The sequence below is a fragment of the Pangasianodon hypophthalmus genome, chromosome 12 (assembly GCF_027358585.1).
Source record: "Pangasianodon hypophthalmus isolate fPanHyp1 chromosome 12, fPanHyp1.pri, whole genome shotgun sequence".
NCBI lineage: Eukaryota > Metazoa > Chordata > Actinopteri > Siluriformes > Pangasiidae > Pangasianodon > Pangasianodon hypophthalmus.
In genome coordinates this window covers 1,708,773-1,722,531 of record NC_069721.1, presented here as the reverse complement: position 1 = coordinate 1,722,531, position 13,759 = coordinate 1,708,773, and the positions used below count along the sequence as shown (strand labels likewise).

Below are 13,759 nucleotides of genomic sequence, written 5' to 3'. Positions count from 1 at the left end.
GCCGCCAATTCCAATCGAAACACTAAATAACAAACACGGTAGCCTTCAATCAGACGTCTAATTGAATTCAGCCTTAAAAAGCTACTAAAAGCCTGTAGCGTGTCGAGTTTGAAGTTTTATCGAGTGTGTTAAACGCTAAAAAAAAAAAAAAAAAAAACTGTTATTTTATCACCATTCAGGGTGCAGTGGATATATCAGGAGGTGTTTCTATCGATCCGACACGTTACGGCTGGCGTGAAGCGGCACCTGCCGAGTGCACCTGCTAACCTGAAATTTACACTTTGCATCGGTAATGCAGCTCTTCAGTTCTGTGAACGGCACAAGAATACACAAGCTACAAGAAAGTTCAACTTCGAAAAATTCAAAGATTAAATAAACAACGTTAATGAAGCTGTATATTAGTGAAATATAAACACTGTGATGAGCTGCTATAGTAGGTGTTGAGCGAGTTGTTATTTTCCAATAACAGCACGTTCCGAAGTTTTTTTTTTTTTTACTTATTAAAAAACAAACAAACAAACAAAAAAAAATAACGCATCACACTTTTATATTTATATCTTTTTGATGAATGAATCATTTATAGTGACTCATGGAACCTCCATGAAACAAGTTCATGCATCTACATATCTACATAAAAGCCCATGATATTGTCCTGGAGGGAAAAAAATCAATATAGTTATAAATAAACGTATTTGTATTAAAAGTTGTGATCGCATAAGTATTCACGCCTCTTGCTGCGAAACCTGTGAATTAGTTCTTTTGGAAAGAGACTAATTTTGAGAACTATACACCGACACATGAAGTCAGTGTTCCTTCACCTTCCTAAATCCTGATTTACAGCACCAGTGCCTATAAAATGACCTTGACAGATTTCTGATGCGTTTGTACGGTTTATTTATAATAGCTGTGTCTCATAATTGATGCATTAAGTTTATAAAAAAAAAAACACAAATATTTAATTTAAAATAATGGTAGGAACCAAAAAAAGACAGGAGGCTGCGCCCAATTCGGCAGAGTCCACTTCATCTGTGTTCCCTTCGGCCATCTTGTAGAAAAGGGATGCAGTCCACATCTCTGTAGACTCCAGAAGCACATTTACCCAGAAACCACTGCTACATTCTGACTTTAGCTTGCTGCTGAAGCTAAGTGCATTCCTTCCGCTCCTCAGATGTGCAGGAACAGTGATTATTACACTGTGTGTGTGTGTGTGTGTGTGTTGCTGGAAAAGTCGATCTTGAACGTTGTCGGTTATCGTGCGATACCCCGTCCTTCTTTACTTGCGAGCGTCCTCGGCATCGTCGCTCTCGCGCTCTTGCCGCTCTCTCTCTCTCCTCATCTCCTTCAGCTCCTGGCGGTACTTCCGCTCGATGAAGCGCTTCTGATGGGCCATCTGAGGGAAGTTATCTGGAAGAAAGCACACAGCGGACGTGGAGCTGAAGCGTTTATGGAGAATAAACCCACACGGCTGACGTCCAGGTCCACAGGAATACGGTGAAGAAGAACAGAACGCAGCTCTACGTGTTCTAACTCTACACTAACTTACCAGTACTCAAGATAAACTTAAAAATACTCTTCACTGATCTCCTTATAATCCGAGAAACTATCGGTTATTGGAGCTTTATAACTTAGAACCTCTTTAGTAACATTATCTATATACAACAGACAGACAGAAGAGTGAGGGAGAAGAGGGGAGAGAAGAGGAACAGAGAAGAGGGAGAGAGGAAGAGAAAAGAGTGAGACAGAAGAGAGAGAAGAGAGAGAAAAGAGTAAGAGAGAAGAGTGAGACAGAAGAGGGAGAGAGGAAGAGAAAAGAGTGGGACAGAAGAGAGAGATGGAAGAGTGAGACAGAAGAGAGAGAAGAGAGAGAAAAGAGTAAGAGAGAAGAGTGAGGCAGAAGAGAGAGACGGAAGAGTAAGAGAAAAGAGTGAGACAGACAGAAGAGTGAGGCAGAAGTGAGACAGAAGAGTGAGGGAGAAGATGCAGAGATAAGAGTGAGACAGAAGAGTGTGAGAGAAAAGTGAGACAGAAGTGAGGGAGAAGAGTGAGGGACAAGAGGGAGAGATAAGAGTGAGGCAGAAGAGGGAGAAAGAAGAGGGAGACAGAAGAGTGAGGGAGAAGATGCAGAGAGAAAAGTGAGACAGAAGTGAGGGAGAAGAGAGAGACAGAAGAGTGAGAGAAAAGAGTAAGAGAGAAGAGGGAGACAGAAGAGTGAGGGAGAAGATGGAGAGATTGAGAGAGAAAAGTGAGACAGAAGTGAGGGAGAAGAGTGAGGGATAAGAGGGAGAGAGAAGAGTGAGACAGAAAAGGAAGAGAGAAGAGTGAGGGAGAAGATGCAGAGATAAAAGTGAGACAGAAGTGAGACAGACATGAGGGAGAAGAGTGAGGGAGAAGAGAGAGACGGAAGAGTGAGAGAAAAGAGTAAGAGAGAAGAGGGAGACAGAAGAGGGAGGGAGAAGATGCAGAGATTGAGAGAGAAAAGTGAGACAGAAGTGAGGGAGAAGAGTGAGGGAGAAGAGGGAGAGATAAGAGTGAGGCAGAAGAGGGAGAAAGAAGAGCGAGGCAGAAGAGTGAGAGAGAAGATGCAGAGATAAAAGTGAGACAGAAGTGAGACAGACGAGAGGGAGAAGAGGGAGAGATAAGAGTGAGGCAGAGGAGTGAGACAGAAGAAGCAGAGAGAAGAGGGAGAGAGAAGAGGGAGACAGAAAAGGAAGACAAAAGAGTGAGGGAGAAGATGCAGAGATAAAAGTGAGAGAGGAGTGAGGGAGAAGAGTGAGGGAGAAGAGAGAGACAGAAGAGTGAGGGAGAAGATGCAGAGATTGAGAGAGAGAAGAGTGAGGGAGAAGAGTAAGTCCAGAGGATGGAGAGATGAGAGTGAGACAGAAGCGTGAGAGAGAGAAAAGTGAGACGGAAGTGAGAAAGAAGAAACAGACAAAAAAGAGCAAGGTAGCAGAGTGGGACAGTGCAGTGTGAGAGAGGAATGAGACTAGAGTGAGACAGGGAGGAATGAGACATTAGAGTGGAACAGCGAGGAGTGAGAGAAGTGTGAAAGAAAGAAGGATGAGAAAGAAAAGAGTGTAACAGAGAGAGAGAGAAGAGCGAGAGAAAGAGAAAGAGTGAGGCAGAAGAGTGAGCTTGGGACAGAGAAAGAATGGAAGAGAGAAGAGTGAGAGAGAAGAGAGAGAGAGAGAGAGAGAGAGAGAGAGAGAGGGAAGAGGGCAGAAGATTAAAGTCAGCTGACCTTTTTCAAGGAAGCATCGCTAATTTATTCACAGGAAAAGGGACAGGTGTTCATTTCCCAGAAATGAGCAAATATCAATCAGCCTGACAGCTGCAGTGAGTGCAACAAAGAAAACAAGAGAGGAGTGACAGAATAAGGTGAAAGACAGAAAGAGAGAGAGAATGTGAGAGTGTGAGAGAGAGAGAGAGAGAGAGAGAGAGAGACAGAGGTGATGACTCATCTGTTTCCTCAAGCTGTCACACTGAAGCCTGCAATTCTGCAGCGAGAGTTTATTTCCTCACACTCGCTGAAAGTAGATGTGTTTAGCAGTAAGGCTGCAGGAGGAGATGGAAGGAGATGGGAGGTAGGAAGAGGAGGAGGAGAAGCGTGAGGAGAAGGTGAAGAAGCAGCAGCTGAAGAAGACGGATGTACAGAAAAAAGAAAAGAAGGAGGAGCAGAAGGAACAGAAGATGGGGAGAAGGTAGAGAAGAAAGTGAAGCTGAAGAAGGAAGAGAAGGAACAGAAGATGGTGGAGAAGATGATGAAGATGGAGGAGAAGGAGGAACAGAAGAAGAAGGAGAAGGAAGAACTGAAGAAGAAGTAGGAGAAGAAGGGATTAAAGCAGGAGCTGAAGCTGAAGAATAAGGAGGAGGAGGAGAAAGAGAAGCTGAAGCAGGAGGAGGAACTGAAAAATGAGGAACCAAAAAAAGAGAAGAAGGAGGAATGGAAGAAGGAGGAGAAGGATAAGCTGATGAAGTAGGAGAAAGGAGGAGGTGAAGAAGCAGCAGGTGAAGAAGAAGGATGAACAGAAAAAAGAGGAGCATGAAAAGAGGAGAAGGAGGAGCAGAAGGAACAGAAGATGGGGAGAAGGTAGAGAAGAAAGAGAAGCTGAAGAAGGAGGAGAAGGAACAGAAGATGGAGGAGAATGAGGAACTAAAGCAGGAGCTGAAGCTGAAGAATAAGAAAGAGGAGAAGGAGGAACTGAAGAATGAAGAACTAAAAAAAAGAGAAGAAGGAGGAATTGAAGAAGGAGGAGAAAGAGAAGCTGATGAAGAAGAAGAAGAAGAAGAAGGAGAAGGAAGAGGAGTTGAAGAAGCTGAAGAAGAAGGAGGAGAAGGAGGAACTGCAGAAAAAGGAGGAAAAGGAGGAGGAGCCATAGAAGGAGGAGGATTAGTGGGAGAAAGAGAAGCTGAAGGAGAAGGAGAAACAGGAGCAGAAGAAGAAAAAGCAGGAAGAGGAGGAACTGAAAAATAAGAATGACAAGGAGGAGAACGAAAAGCTGAAAAAGAAGAAAGGGGAGAAAGAATGCTGAAGAACAAGAAGAAGAAGGAGAAGGAGAAGAAGGAAAAGAAAGAGGAGCTGCTGAAGAAGAAGAAGGAAAAGAAAGAGGAGCTGAAGAAGAAGGAGAAAGAGAAGAAGAAGCTGAAGAAGCTGAAGAAGAAGAAGGAGAAGAAGGAGAAGAAAGAGGAGCTGCAGAAGAAGAAGAAGAAGGAGGAGAAGAAGCTGAAGAAGAAGAAGGAGGAGAAGAAGAAGGAAACGAAAGAGGAGCTGCTGAAGAAGAAGAAGAAGGAAAAGAAAGAGGAGCTGAAGAAGAAGGAAAAGAAAGAGGAGCTGCTGAAGAAGGAGAAAGAGAAGAAGGAAAAGAAAGAGGAGCTGCTGAAGAAGGAGAAGAAGAAGAAGAAGAAGAAGAAGGAAGAAAAGAAGCTGAAGAAGAAGAAGGAGGAGAAGAAGAAGGAGCTTACATTTCTCCAGAGCGTCCATGGCAGCTCCCATCTCAGCCTGTTGTATACTGCATGGAAAAAAGACAATGTTAAATAGATACGCTTTCCTCTCTCTCACTCTTTTGATACTTTTTTGACTCCCCCTACTTCTTTATCCATGTCAGATGACATCATTTCCTGTTTACCCATACAGTAGTGTGGCCACACCCCCCTACCACAACCCAGGAACGCCCCATAACTCCGCCCTCAGCAGATGGAGGATCGTCATACCTTGGTCCTTTCCCACAGCCGATTCTCTCTCCTTTGAAGTACACAGCGACCGTGTAGGTGCGAGCGTGAGACGGGCCGACTGTCTGTAGTGTCCTGCAGGGGGACAGAGAGAAAGACAAGACAAACAAATCAGACAGAGAGAGAGAGAGAGAGAGCGAGAGAGAGAGAGAGAGACTGAGCAAAATATCATTACCCAATTCTTTACTAATCAGTTATTAATCAGTTATTAATCACTCGTTAACGGTCATTCATTCAAGGGATTTTCAAACTATTTTTTAAATTGTATCTTGTTCTTTCCTTTATTCCTTCGTCACATTCAGCTGCTGCAGTTTTTTTTTTTTCTTGTTTTCTTCAATATCTGTCCATTAGTTAATAATGATGTTTTAATTAACGCTGTAATGTGAGCAACAGTCAGTGCAGGACATCACAGTACAATAGACGGAGAGACGGAGAGAGAGAGAGAGAGAGAGAGAGAGGGGACGAGGGAAACACAGGGAGGGATGGATGGATGGAGGGAGTGAAGGTCACAGCAGCTCAAGGGCACTCCGTGACATTTCCTGTCCCAATATGGAGGACGTCAGTTGGAACGAGGGATCAAAACAACTAGTCAGGTACATAAATATCTGGACATTGACAAAGTCATTGTTTTTTTTTTTTTTGTATTGTATTTTTTTTTTTTTTTTTGTGGAATAAATAATGAATATCAGACTTTCAGCTTTAATGTGTATCTGCATGCAAATCAGGTGAACGGTGTAGGACACAGCACTTTACATATTATCTAAGGGATCAAAAGTAATTGGACAAACTAACAATCATACATTAAACAGTCATCTTTAATACTTGGTTGCAAACCGTTTGCAGTCACTGAGTCTGGAGCCCGTAGACCTCGCCAGACTCTGGGTTCCTTCCCTGGTGATGATCTGCCAGGTCTTTACTGCAGCCGTCTTCACTTCCTGCTTGCTCTTGGGGCGTTTTGTCTTCGGTTTTTATCTCTAACAAGTGAAATGCAGCTCGACTGGATTCAGGTCCGGTGATAGACTTTGGCCATTGCAGAACATTCCACTTCTTCGCCTTAAAAAAAAAAGTCTTGGGTTGCTTTCAAAGTATGCTTTGGGTCATTGTCCATCTGCACTGTAAGTCTCGGGCAATGAGTTTTGAAACATTTGGCTGAATCTGAGCCAAAACTTTAGCCTTATACACTTCAGAATTTTCTAGACTTACCAACGGTTACACACTTGTGGTAAACCCTCTGTATTTACTCTGGTGAAGTCTTCTCTTGATTGTTGACTTTGACACAGACATGCCTACCTTCTTGATCTGGCCAGCTGTTGTGAAGTGGTTTATTCTGTGAATTCTGTCATCCACCACGGTTGTTTTCTGCGGTCTTCCGAGCTTTTTGTTGTTCCTGAGGTCACCATTGTTTTTGCAATCTCTCTTTTTGGGTTTGTTTTGATTTTTCAGCCTGATGATGGCTTGCTTCTCTGGCAGTGAGAGCTCTTCGGACTTCATATTGAGATTTAACAGCAACAGAATCCAAATGGAAATGTCACACCTGAAATGAACCCTAGACCTTTTATCGGCTTCCTTGTAAGTGAAATAATGAGGGAATAACACACACCTGGCTATGGAACAGCTGAGCAGCCAACTGTCCAATTATTAAAAAAAAAAAAAAAAGTGCTGTAATTCCTAGACCGTTCACCCAATTAGATGTAATTACCCTGAAATTAAAGCTGCACCTCACCTCACGGCAACATCAAACGCAATCCATCATCCAGTATGAGAAAAAGAGAGGAAATACAAGAGAGAGAAAAAGAGAGGAAATGAACAAGGGAGAGCGAGTGGGGAGAGTAGTGAGCGAGTGGAGAGAGTGAATGTAGGGAGCGAGTGTAGGGAGCGAGTGTAATGTGTAGGGAGCGAGTGGAGAGTGTAGGGAGCGAGTGTAATGTGTAGGGAGCGAGTGGAGAGTGTAGGGAGTGAGTGTAATGTGTAGGGAGCGAGTGGAGAGTGTAGGGAGCGAGTGTAATGTGTAGGGAGCGAGTGGAGAGTGTAGGGAGCGAGTGTAGGGAGCGAGTGGAGAGTGTAGGGAGCGAGTGTAGGGAGCGAGTGTAATGTGTAGGGAGCGAGTGGAGAGTGTAGGGAGCGAGTGGAGAGTGTAGGGAGCGAGTGGAGTGCGTAGGGAGCAAGTGGAGAGAGTAGGGAGCGAGTGTAGGGAGCGAGTGTAGGGAGCAAGTGTAGTGTGTAGGGAGCGAGTGTAGCGTGTAGGGAGCGAGTGTAGCGTGTAGGGAGCGAGTGTAAGGAGTGAGTGGAGTGGGTAGGGAGCGAGTGGAGAGTGTAGGGAGCGAGCGTAGGGAGCGAGTGTAGGGAGCGAGTGGAGAGTGTAGGGAGCGAGTGTAGGGAGCGAGTGTAGTGTGTAGGGAGCGAGTGGAGAGTGTAGGGAGCGAGTGTAGGGAGCGAGTGTAGTGTGTAGGGAGCGAGTGTAGTGTGTAGGGAGTGAGTGTAGTGTGTAGGGAGCGAGTGTGTACTTGTAGAGGGGGATGTCGGGCTCCTTGCCCTCGGTGCGCAGGGTGAGGCAGCACTGCTGGAGCTGAGACTTTGGATCATTCCAGTCCTGATTCAGGATAAACTCCTGTAACACACACACACACACACACACACACACACACACACAGAAATAAATAAACGGCAGGTGTGTGTTTGATACACACTCGTCCTCAGAGGACATCACGTCTCTAAAGACAACTCCATTAACGCAGTGCACTCGGGGTGAAGGGAGGAGAGAGCACATGAATAGAGACTCATAAGCTTTGTTCCACTAATGAGTGCGTCTCCATCATCCCTCCATCCCGTCTCATCCTTTCATTCCTCCTCCAGTTACCTCTCCTACTCTCTCACTTCCTTTCCTCCTTTCAATCTTTATTAACGTGTCCTTCTTCCACTTTCTTTCTTCTCTGTCATCTTTCTTTCTTTTTCCCTTCTTTCTTTTGATTCGTTTATTTTCTATTCAGTATTCTTTCGTGTTCTTTCCTTCTTCTCTATCTTCTTTTTGTTCTATTCATTCTCTGTTTTTGCTTTTCTCTTTATTCACTTGATTCTTTTGCTATTTCTATTTCTCAACTATCTTACTTCCTTTTCTTTTTCTTTCTTTTCCCATTTTGTCTTTTCTTTTTGTTCATCATTTCTTAATTCATGTCTTCAATCACGTCACATCATTTTAGTCTCTCTCTAATTTTCTTTGCTTGTTTTTTTGTCTCCCCATTTTTTAAATCGTTTTCCCCTCGTATCCCTTCATCTCACTTCAGTCATCTCTGTCTCTTTCCTCTTCTCTAACGGCTTTTTTCTTTTTCTGTGTTATTTCTTTTCTGCCTCATTTAATCTGAAATGATCTGCAGCTCATTCCGTCTCCAGCTTCTTCTCTCATCACTTTACACCTTTTCGCCCCTCTAATCTCTCCATCATTCCACCGTCTCGCTCTCATCCCATCTCCTGTTGTCTCTCCCGCTCCTCCTCTTCTCTCCATTCTCACTGCTTTATTCCTCCTTCACCACGTACTTATCTCTTATCCATTCGTTTCTGCTTATTTCCATATCTTCACTTCACTATCCATCTTTATCTTGGTTCTATCTTCTTATTCCTCCTCGAGTTGCATTTCTTCCTTTTAACACATTTTCATGATAGTTTTTATTTAATAATTGCTTTACTAAATTTGTCCCTTATTCATTTTTCCTTCTTTCTTTTCCCCTCTTCTCAATCACTCCATCCTGACCTCCCCCCCCCTTTTTTCTTTTTTCCTTCACATACATCTCCAAACCACCCATCTCTCCCTCAATTCAACCCCTCCATCTCTCCAATCCTTTCATCTCTCAAATCCCTGCATCTTACAAATCTCTCCATCTCTCCTACTCCTCTAATCCCTCCATCTCTTCAAACCCTCCATACATCAAGCCCTCCATCTTTCCAATACCAGCATTTCTCGAACCTCTCCATCTTTCTGATCCCACCATCTCCCTCACTTTAACCCCTCCAACTATCTGAACCCTCCATCTCTTCAATCCCACCATAAAACACCGATCCCTCCATCTCTCCAACCCTCCATTTCCTCGTCACTTCAACTCCTTCATCTCTCCAAACCCACCATCTCTTTTATCCCATCATTTCCGCAAACACTCCATCTAGCCAATAGTTCCACCTCTCCAATCCCTCCATCTTTCCAATTCCAACATCTCTTCCTCACTTCTTCCCCTGTCTGATCTTTTCATCTTTCCTACCCCAACTGTCCCTCCTACCCCAACCCCTCCATTTCTCGAAACTCTCCATCTCTCTAATCCCTCCATATCTCTAAATCACTTCAATCCCACCATCTCTCCAATCCTTTCATCTCTCAAATCCCTCCATGTCTCCAAACCCCTGCATCTCACAAACCACTCCATCTCTTCTACATCTTTAATCCCTCCATCTCTCAACCCCTCCATCTTTCCAATCCCTGTATTTCTTGAACCTCTCCATCCTTCCAATGCCACCATCCTTCCCTCACTTCAACCCCTCGATCTCTCCAAACCCTCCATCTGTCCAACCCCCCCTCTCCCTGTCTTCAACCCATCCATCTCTCCAAACCCACCATCTCTGTGAACCCTCCATCTTTCCAAATCAGCTGTCCCTCCTACTTCAACCCCACCATCTCTTCAATCCCTCCATCTCTCCAAAACCAACCATCTTCACCCTCTACATTTGTCAAACCTCTCCATTTCCGCAATCCATTCATCGCTGCAGCCCCCTCTCAGTCTCAGTTCTCCACTCACTCTTTTTTTTCATGATTTTTATTTATTATTCATCTTTTCATTCTCAGCTCAGTTTGAAATAACTTTCGGTAGGTCACACCATCCCCACTTCACTTTTCTGTCTTTCTTCTCCCTATACACTCCTAATACTTGTTGCAACCTTCACACACTCTGCCCTTTGTCCTTCATTCCTACTTTCTTTCCGGCCCCCAGTGTGTTCTCATTGTTCGAGAGGAAGTTGTCAAGTTTTCACGATGGATGGACACCGCTGACCTTCTTTTTTCCATCTCTTCCCCCCCCATTAGTGGAGGAGGGAAAAAGAATAAAGTCTTTCTTTTTCCTGAAGGAGAAGTGGACACATCTTTTTCTCCCTGTCGCTTTTTCTCATAAATGGAAATCGGGGTCATGGCGATGTCGCTCTGAACTTCCGTCCTTCTCTCTCCAGAGACGTTCGACAGACAAGCAATTAGCATGGACTAGCAAGAAAGTGTGTGTGTGTGTGTGTGTGTGTGTGTGTGTGTAAATCCAGGCCAGGCTAAAAAAAGGGAAAGGAAAGGAACCTGCTCTAACTGTTCTCTAGATCACATAAGTATCTTCTCCACCCACCTCGCAATAAGAAAGTAGCACAGTTAGTGTACTATTTTGACTAGTGATACAAGAGTCAAAACGAAAGAAGTGCTAGATTTTTTTGAATGAAGTAGAATTTATTTTAAATAATGTTTGTGCTTTTGAATGTAACATAAAATGCTAATCAAATTGTAACCGCAAATTGCAGGTACCTGTACTAGGCTCAAGGTGACTAAAAAGCCCATTCGTGAGTAACACTATTAAACATCCTGCATCGTTAAACGTTCTGCAGAGCTTGTGTTTGACCAATCAGCATCAGTCATAGGCCAAGCTCCACCCTAATCTTTCCACATTCACAGAAATGTACAGATTCTGGATCAGGAGCTGAAAAGGTTCCTGTAACTATGGGCAAGTAAATGCATAACTAGTTTCTTCCTAGCTTCCTGAAGAAGGTTCCTGTGGTGGGAACACACCTCTTGACGGTGGCTTACATTTAGCTAGGTATGTATTATTGTAGATTAATAACCCACATAATTTACGTTCATAAGAGCAAGATAAAAACAATATCAGCGTGTTTGGGAGAGAGTGGGAAGTAGTATTCCTATTTCACATAATGAATGGAACGGTCACTAATGAGAATTTGTCTCTGTATCTGTCCGTTTTTTGCAGACGGACATGAACGTACCTTTAATCTCGGGAAGAAGCAGACGTTCATGAACGTGTGAACATATTCAAGGTCTTTGTCTATGTAAAGTGCTGCAATGAAAGCTGAAAAAAAAAGAAGAAAAGGTCATAATTGTTTATGATTTTATATCATTATCTCATTTTATCATTGCTGAAATAAAGATGGTTAGTACAATATCAATAAACCATTTAAGGATATCCTTTTCTTATAGTCTGGGACTGGGTAGAATTACTCAGAGACCTCTCAAGTGGCGCATCAGAAAAGTATTCGCCATGACTCCATGATGGAGAGAGCTGGACAGTGGGTGCAAATTGTCAGCTGACCAAATTGGGAGAAAATAAGAGTCTTGTTCTGTCATTCAGAAACTCCATCCAAGTTGCCTGGGGTCTTCTTACTCTTGCTCTTCAGAGTCTTAGTCTTGGATTTACTCAGGCCTTAGAACTTAGTTTGGGTCTCAGGATCCAGTAACAGGATCCAGTTCAAGACACAGAGTTGGGCTTATTGTTACCGAGAACTTTCTCATTACCTGTCTTGTTACTCAGAGGTCTGGTCTGGGTCTCGTTACTCCGAGATCTGGTCTGGGTCTCGTTACTCAGAGGTCTGGTCTGGGTCTCGTTACTCAGAGGTCTGGTCTGGGTCTCGTTACTCAGAGGTCTGGTCTGGGTCTCGTTAATTAGAGATCTGGTCTGGGTCTCGTTAATTAGAGATCTGGTCTGGGTCTCGTTAATTAGAGATCTGGTCTGGGTCTCGTTACTCAGAGATCTAATCTTGATCTCGTTAATTAGAGATCTGGTCTGGGTCTCGTTACTCAGATGTCTGGTCTGGGTCTCGTTACTCAGAGATCTAATCTGGGTCTCGTTAATTAGAGATCTGGTCTGGGTCTCGTTAATTAGAGATCTGGTCTGGGTCTCGTTAATTAGAGATCTGGTCTGGGTCTCGTTACTCAGAGATCTAATCTGGGTCTCGTTAATTAGAGATCTGGTCTGGGTCTCGTTAATTAGAGATCTGGTCTGGGTCTCGTTACTCAGAGATCTGGTCTGGGTCTCGTTAATTACAGATCTGGTCTGGGTCTCGTTAATTACAGATCTGGTCTGGGTCTCGTTACTCAGAGGTCTGGTCTGGGTCTCGTTACTCAGAGGTCTGGTCTGGGTCTCGTTAATTAGAGATCTGGTCTGGGTCTCGTTACTCAGATGTCTGGTCTGGGTCTCGTTAATTAGAGATCTGGTCTGGGTCTCGTTACTCAGATGTCTGGTCTGGGTCTCGTTAATTAGAGATCTGGTCTGGGTCTCGTTACTCAGAGATCTGGATTGGGTGTCATTACTCAGAGCTTGGTCTGGATATTGTTGCACAGAGATCTGCTCTGGTACTCATTACTGAGAGCTTTGGCCTGGGTTTCACTACTCAGAGCTGTAGTCTGGGTGTCATTAATCTTTGGCTGAGGTCTTGTTACTCAGAACTTTGGCCTGGGTCCCATTACTCTTTGGTCTGGATCCTGTTACTCTTTGGTCTGGGTCTCATTACTCAGAGCTTTGGTCTTGTTCACACTGATCGTTGGTCTGGGTCTAATTACTCCGAGTTGTAGACTAGCTGTCATTATACTTTGGCCTGGGTCTTGTTATGATTTGACCTGGGTTTTGTTATGATTTGACCTGGGTCTTGTTATGATTTGACCTGGGTCTCCTTACTCTTTGGTCTGGGTTTCATTACTCCTGGTTGTAGTCTGGATCTCATTGCTCTTTGGTCTGGGTCTCGTTACTCAGTCCTGGTCTGAGTATTGTTACTCAGAGCTTTAGCCTGGTTCTTGTTACTTATATTTTTGATCCAGGTCTCTATTTTGGTTTGACTCTAGGTCCAGTTTTTATCAGTTTTGATCAGTTTTGGTGTTGGATTACGATGTCCTACAACATCCCAGTCTTTCTCAGTATAATGAAGGTGACTATCACCAATTCAGCCTGTACACAGCTTTATAAAGACCAGAATCAGGTTTCTTTGTGAAATTGTTTTCAGAATGTTACTAGGCTTGCTATGGGTCTAAGTCAGTCTTAATATTTCCTCTCTCGCGGTTACGTTTCCTTGCTTTCTTTCTAGGAATCGTTCTCTAATTCTGTTCCATTTCTCTCCATTTTCCTCTTTCTCTTTCGTTTCACTGTCTCTCTTTCTCTCACCTTCCTATTCCCTCCCTTCACAAAAGTGATAAAGTGTATTTGTCACTTCGGTCAGGTCCATATGCCTCTCTCTCTCGCTCTCTCTCTCTCTTTCTCTCTGCTTTCTCCACCATTTTTTTTTCTCTGAAATCTCTCCACTTGCTGAAATATTCAGGTCATGTGTGAGAGGAGAGACTTCGTCATCATTCATCGCTCTGTCGCTCCAGGCCACACACACACACACATACACACACACAAACACACACAACACAGTGGCTGCTGGGACACACACCACAGACACACCACACAAACCATACACACACACACACACACACACACACACACACACACACACACACATACACATACACACAGAGTCT

General features: G+C 43.8%; 1 protein-coding gene across 2 annotated transcripts in view; it reads right to left on the bottom strand.

Annotated features, from left to right (window-relative positions):
* Window positions 1-552: 552 nt before the first annotated feature.
* The window catches only part of drosha (drosha ribonuclease III), a 57,296-nt gene continuing 44,089 nt past the window's right edge, over window positions 553-13,759 (bottom strand). The window contains exons 27-31 of one of the 2 annotated variants that reach the window (XM_053238548.1): window positions 11,236-11,318; window positions 7,731-7,834; window positions 5,209-5,301; window positions 4,960-5,006; window positions 553-1,404 (exon numbers count right to left, since the gene is read on the bottom strand). In XM_053238548.1, the coding sequence (XP_053094523.1) occupies window positions 1,274-1,404; window positions 4,960-5,006; window positions 5,209-5,301; window positions 7,731-7,834; window positions 11,236-11,318 (458 nt within the window). In that variant the 3' untranslated portion in view covers window positions 553-1,273. The remainder of the gene's footprint in view (window positions 1,405-4,959; window positions 5,007-5,208; window positions 5,302-7,730; window positions 7,835-11,235; window positions 11,319-13,759) is intronic. The other variant, XM_053238547.1, reaches the window with a different exon arrangement.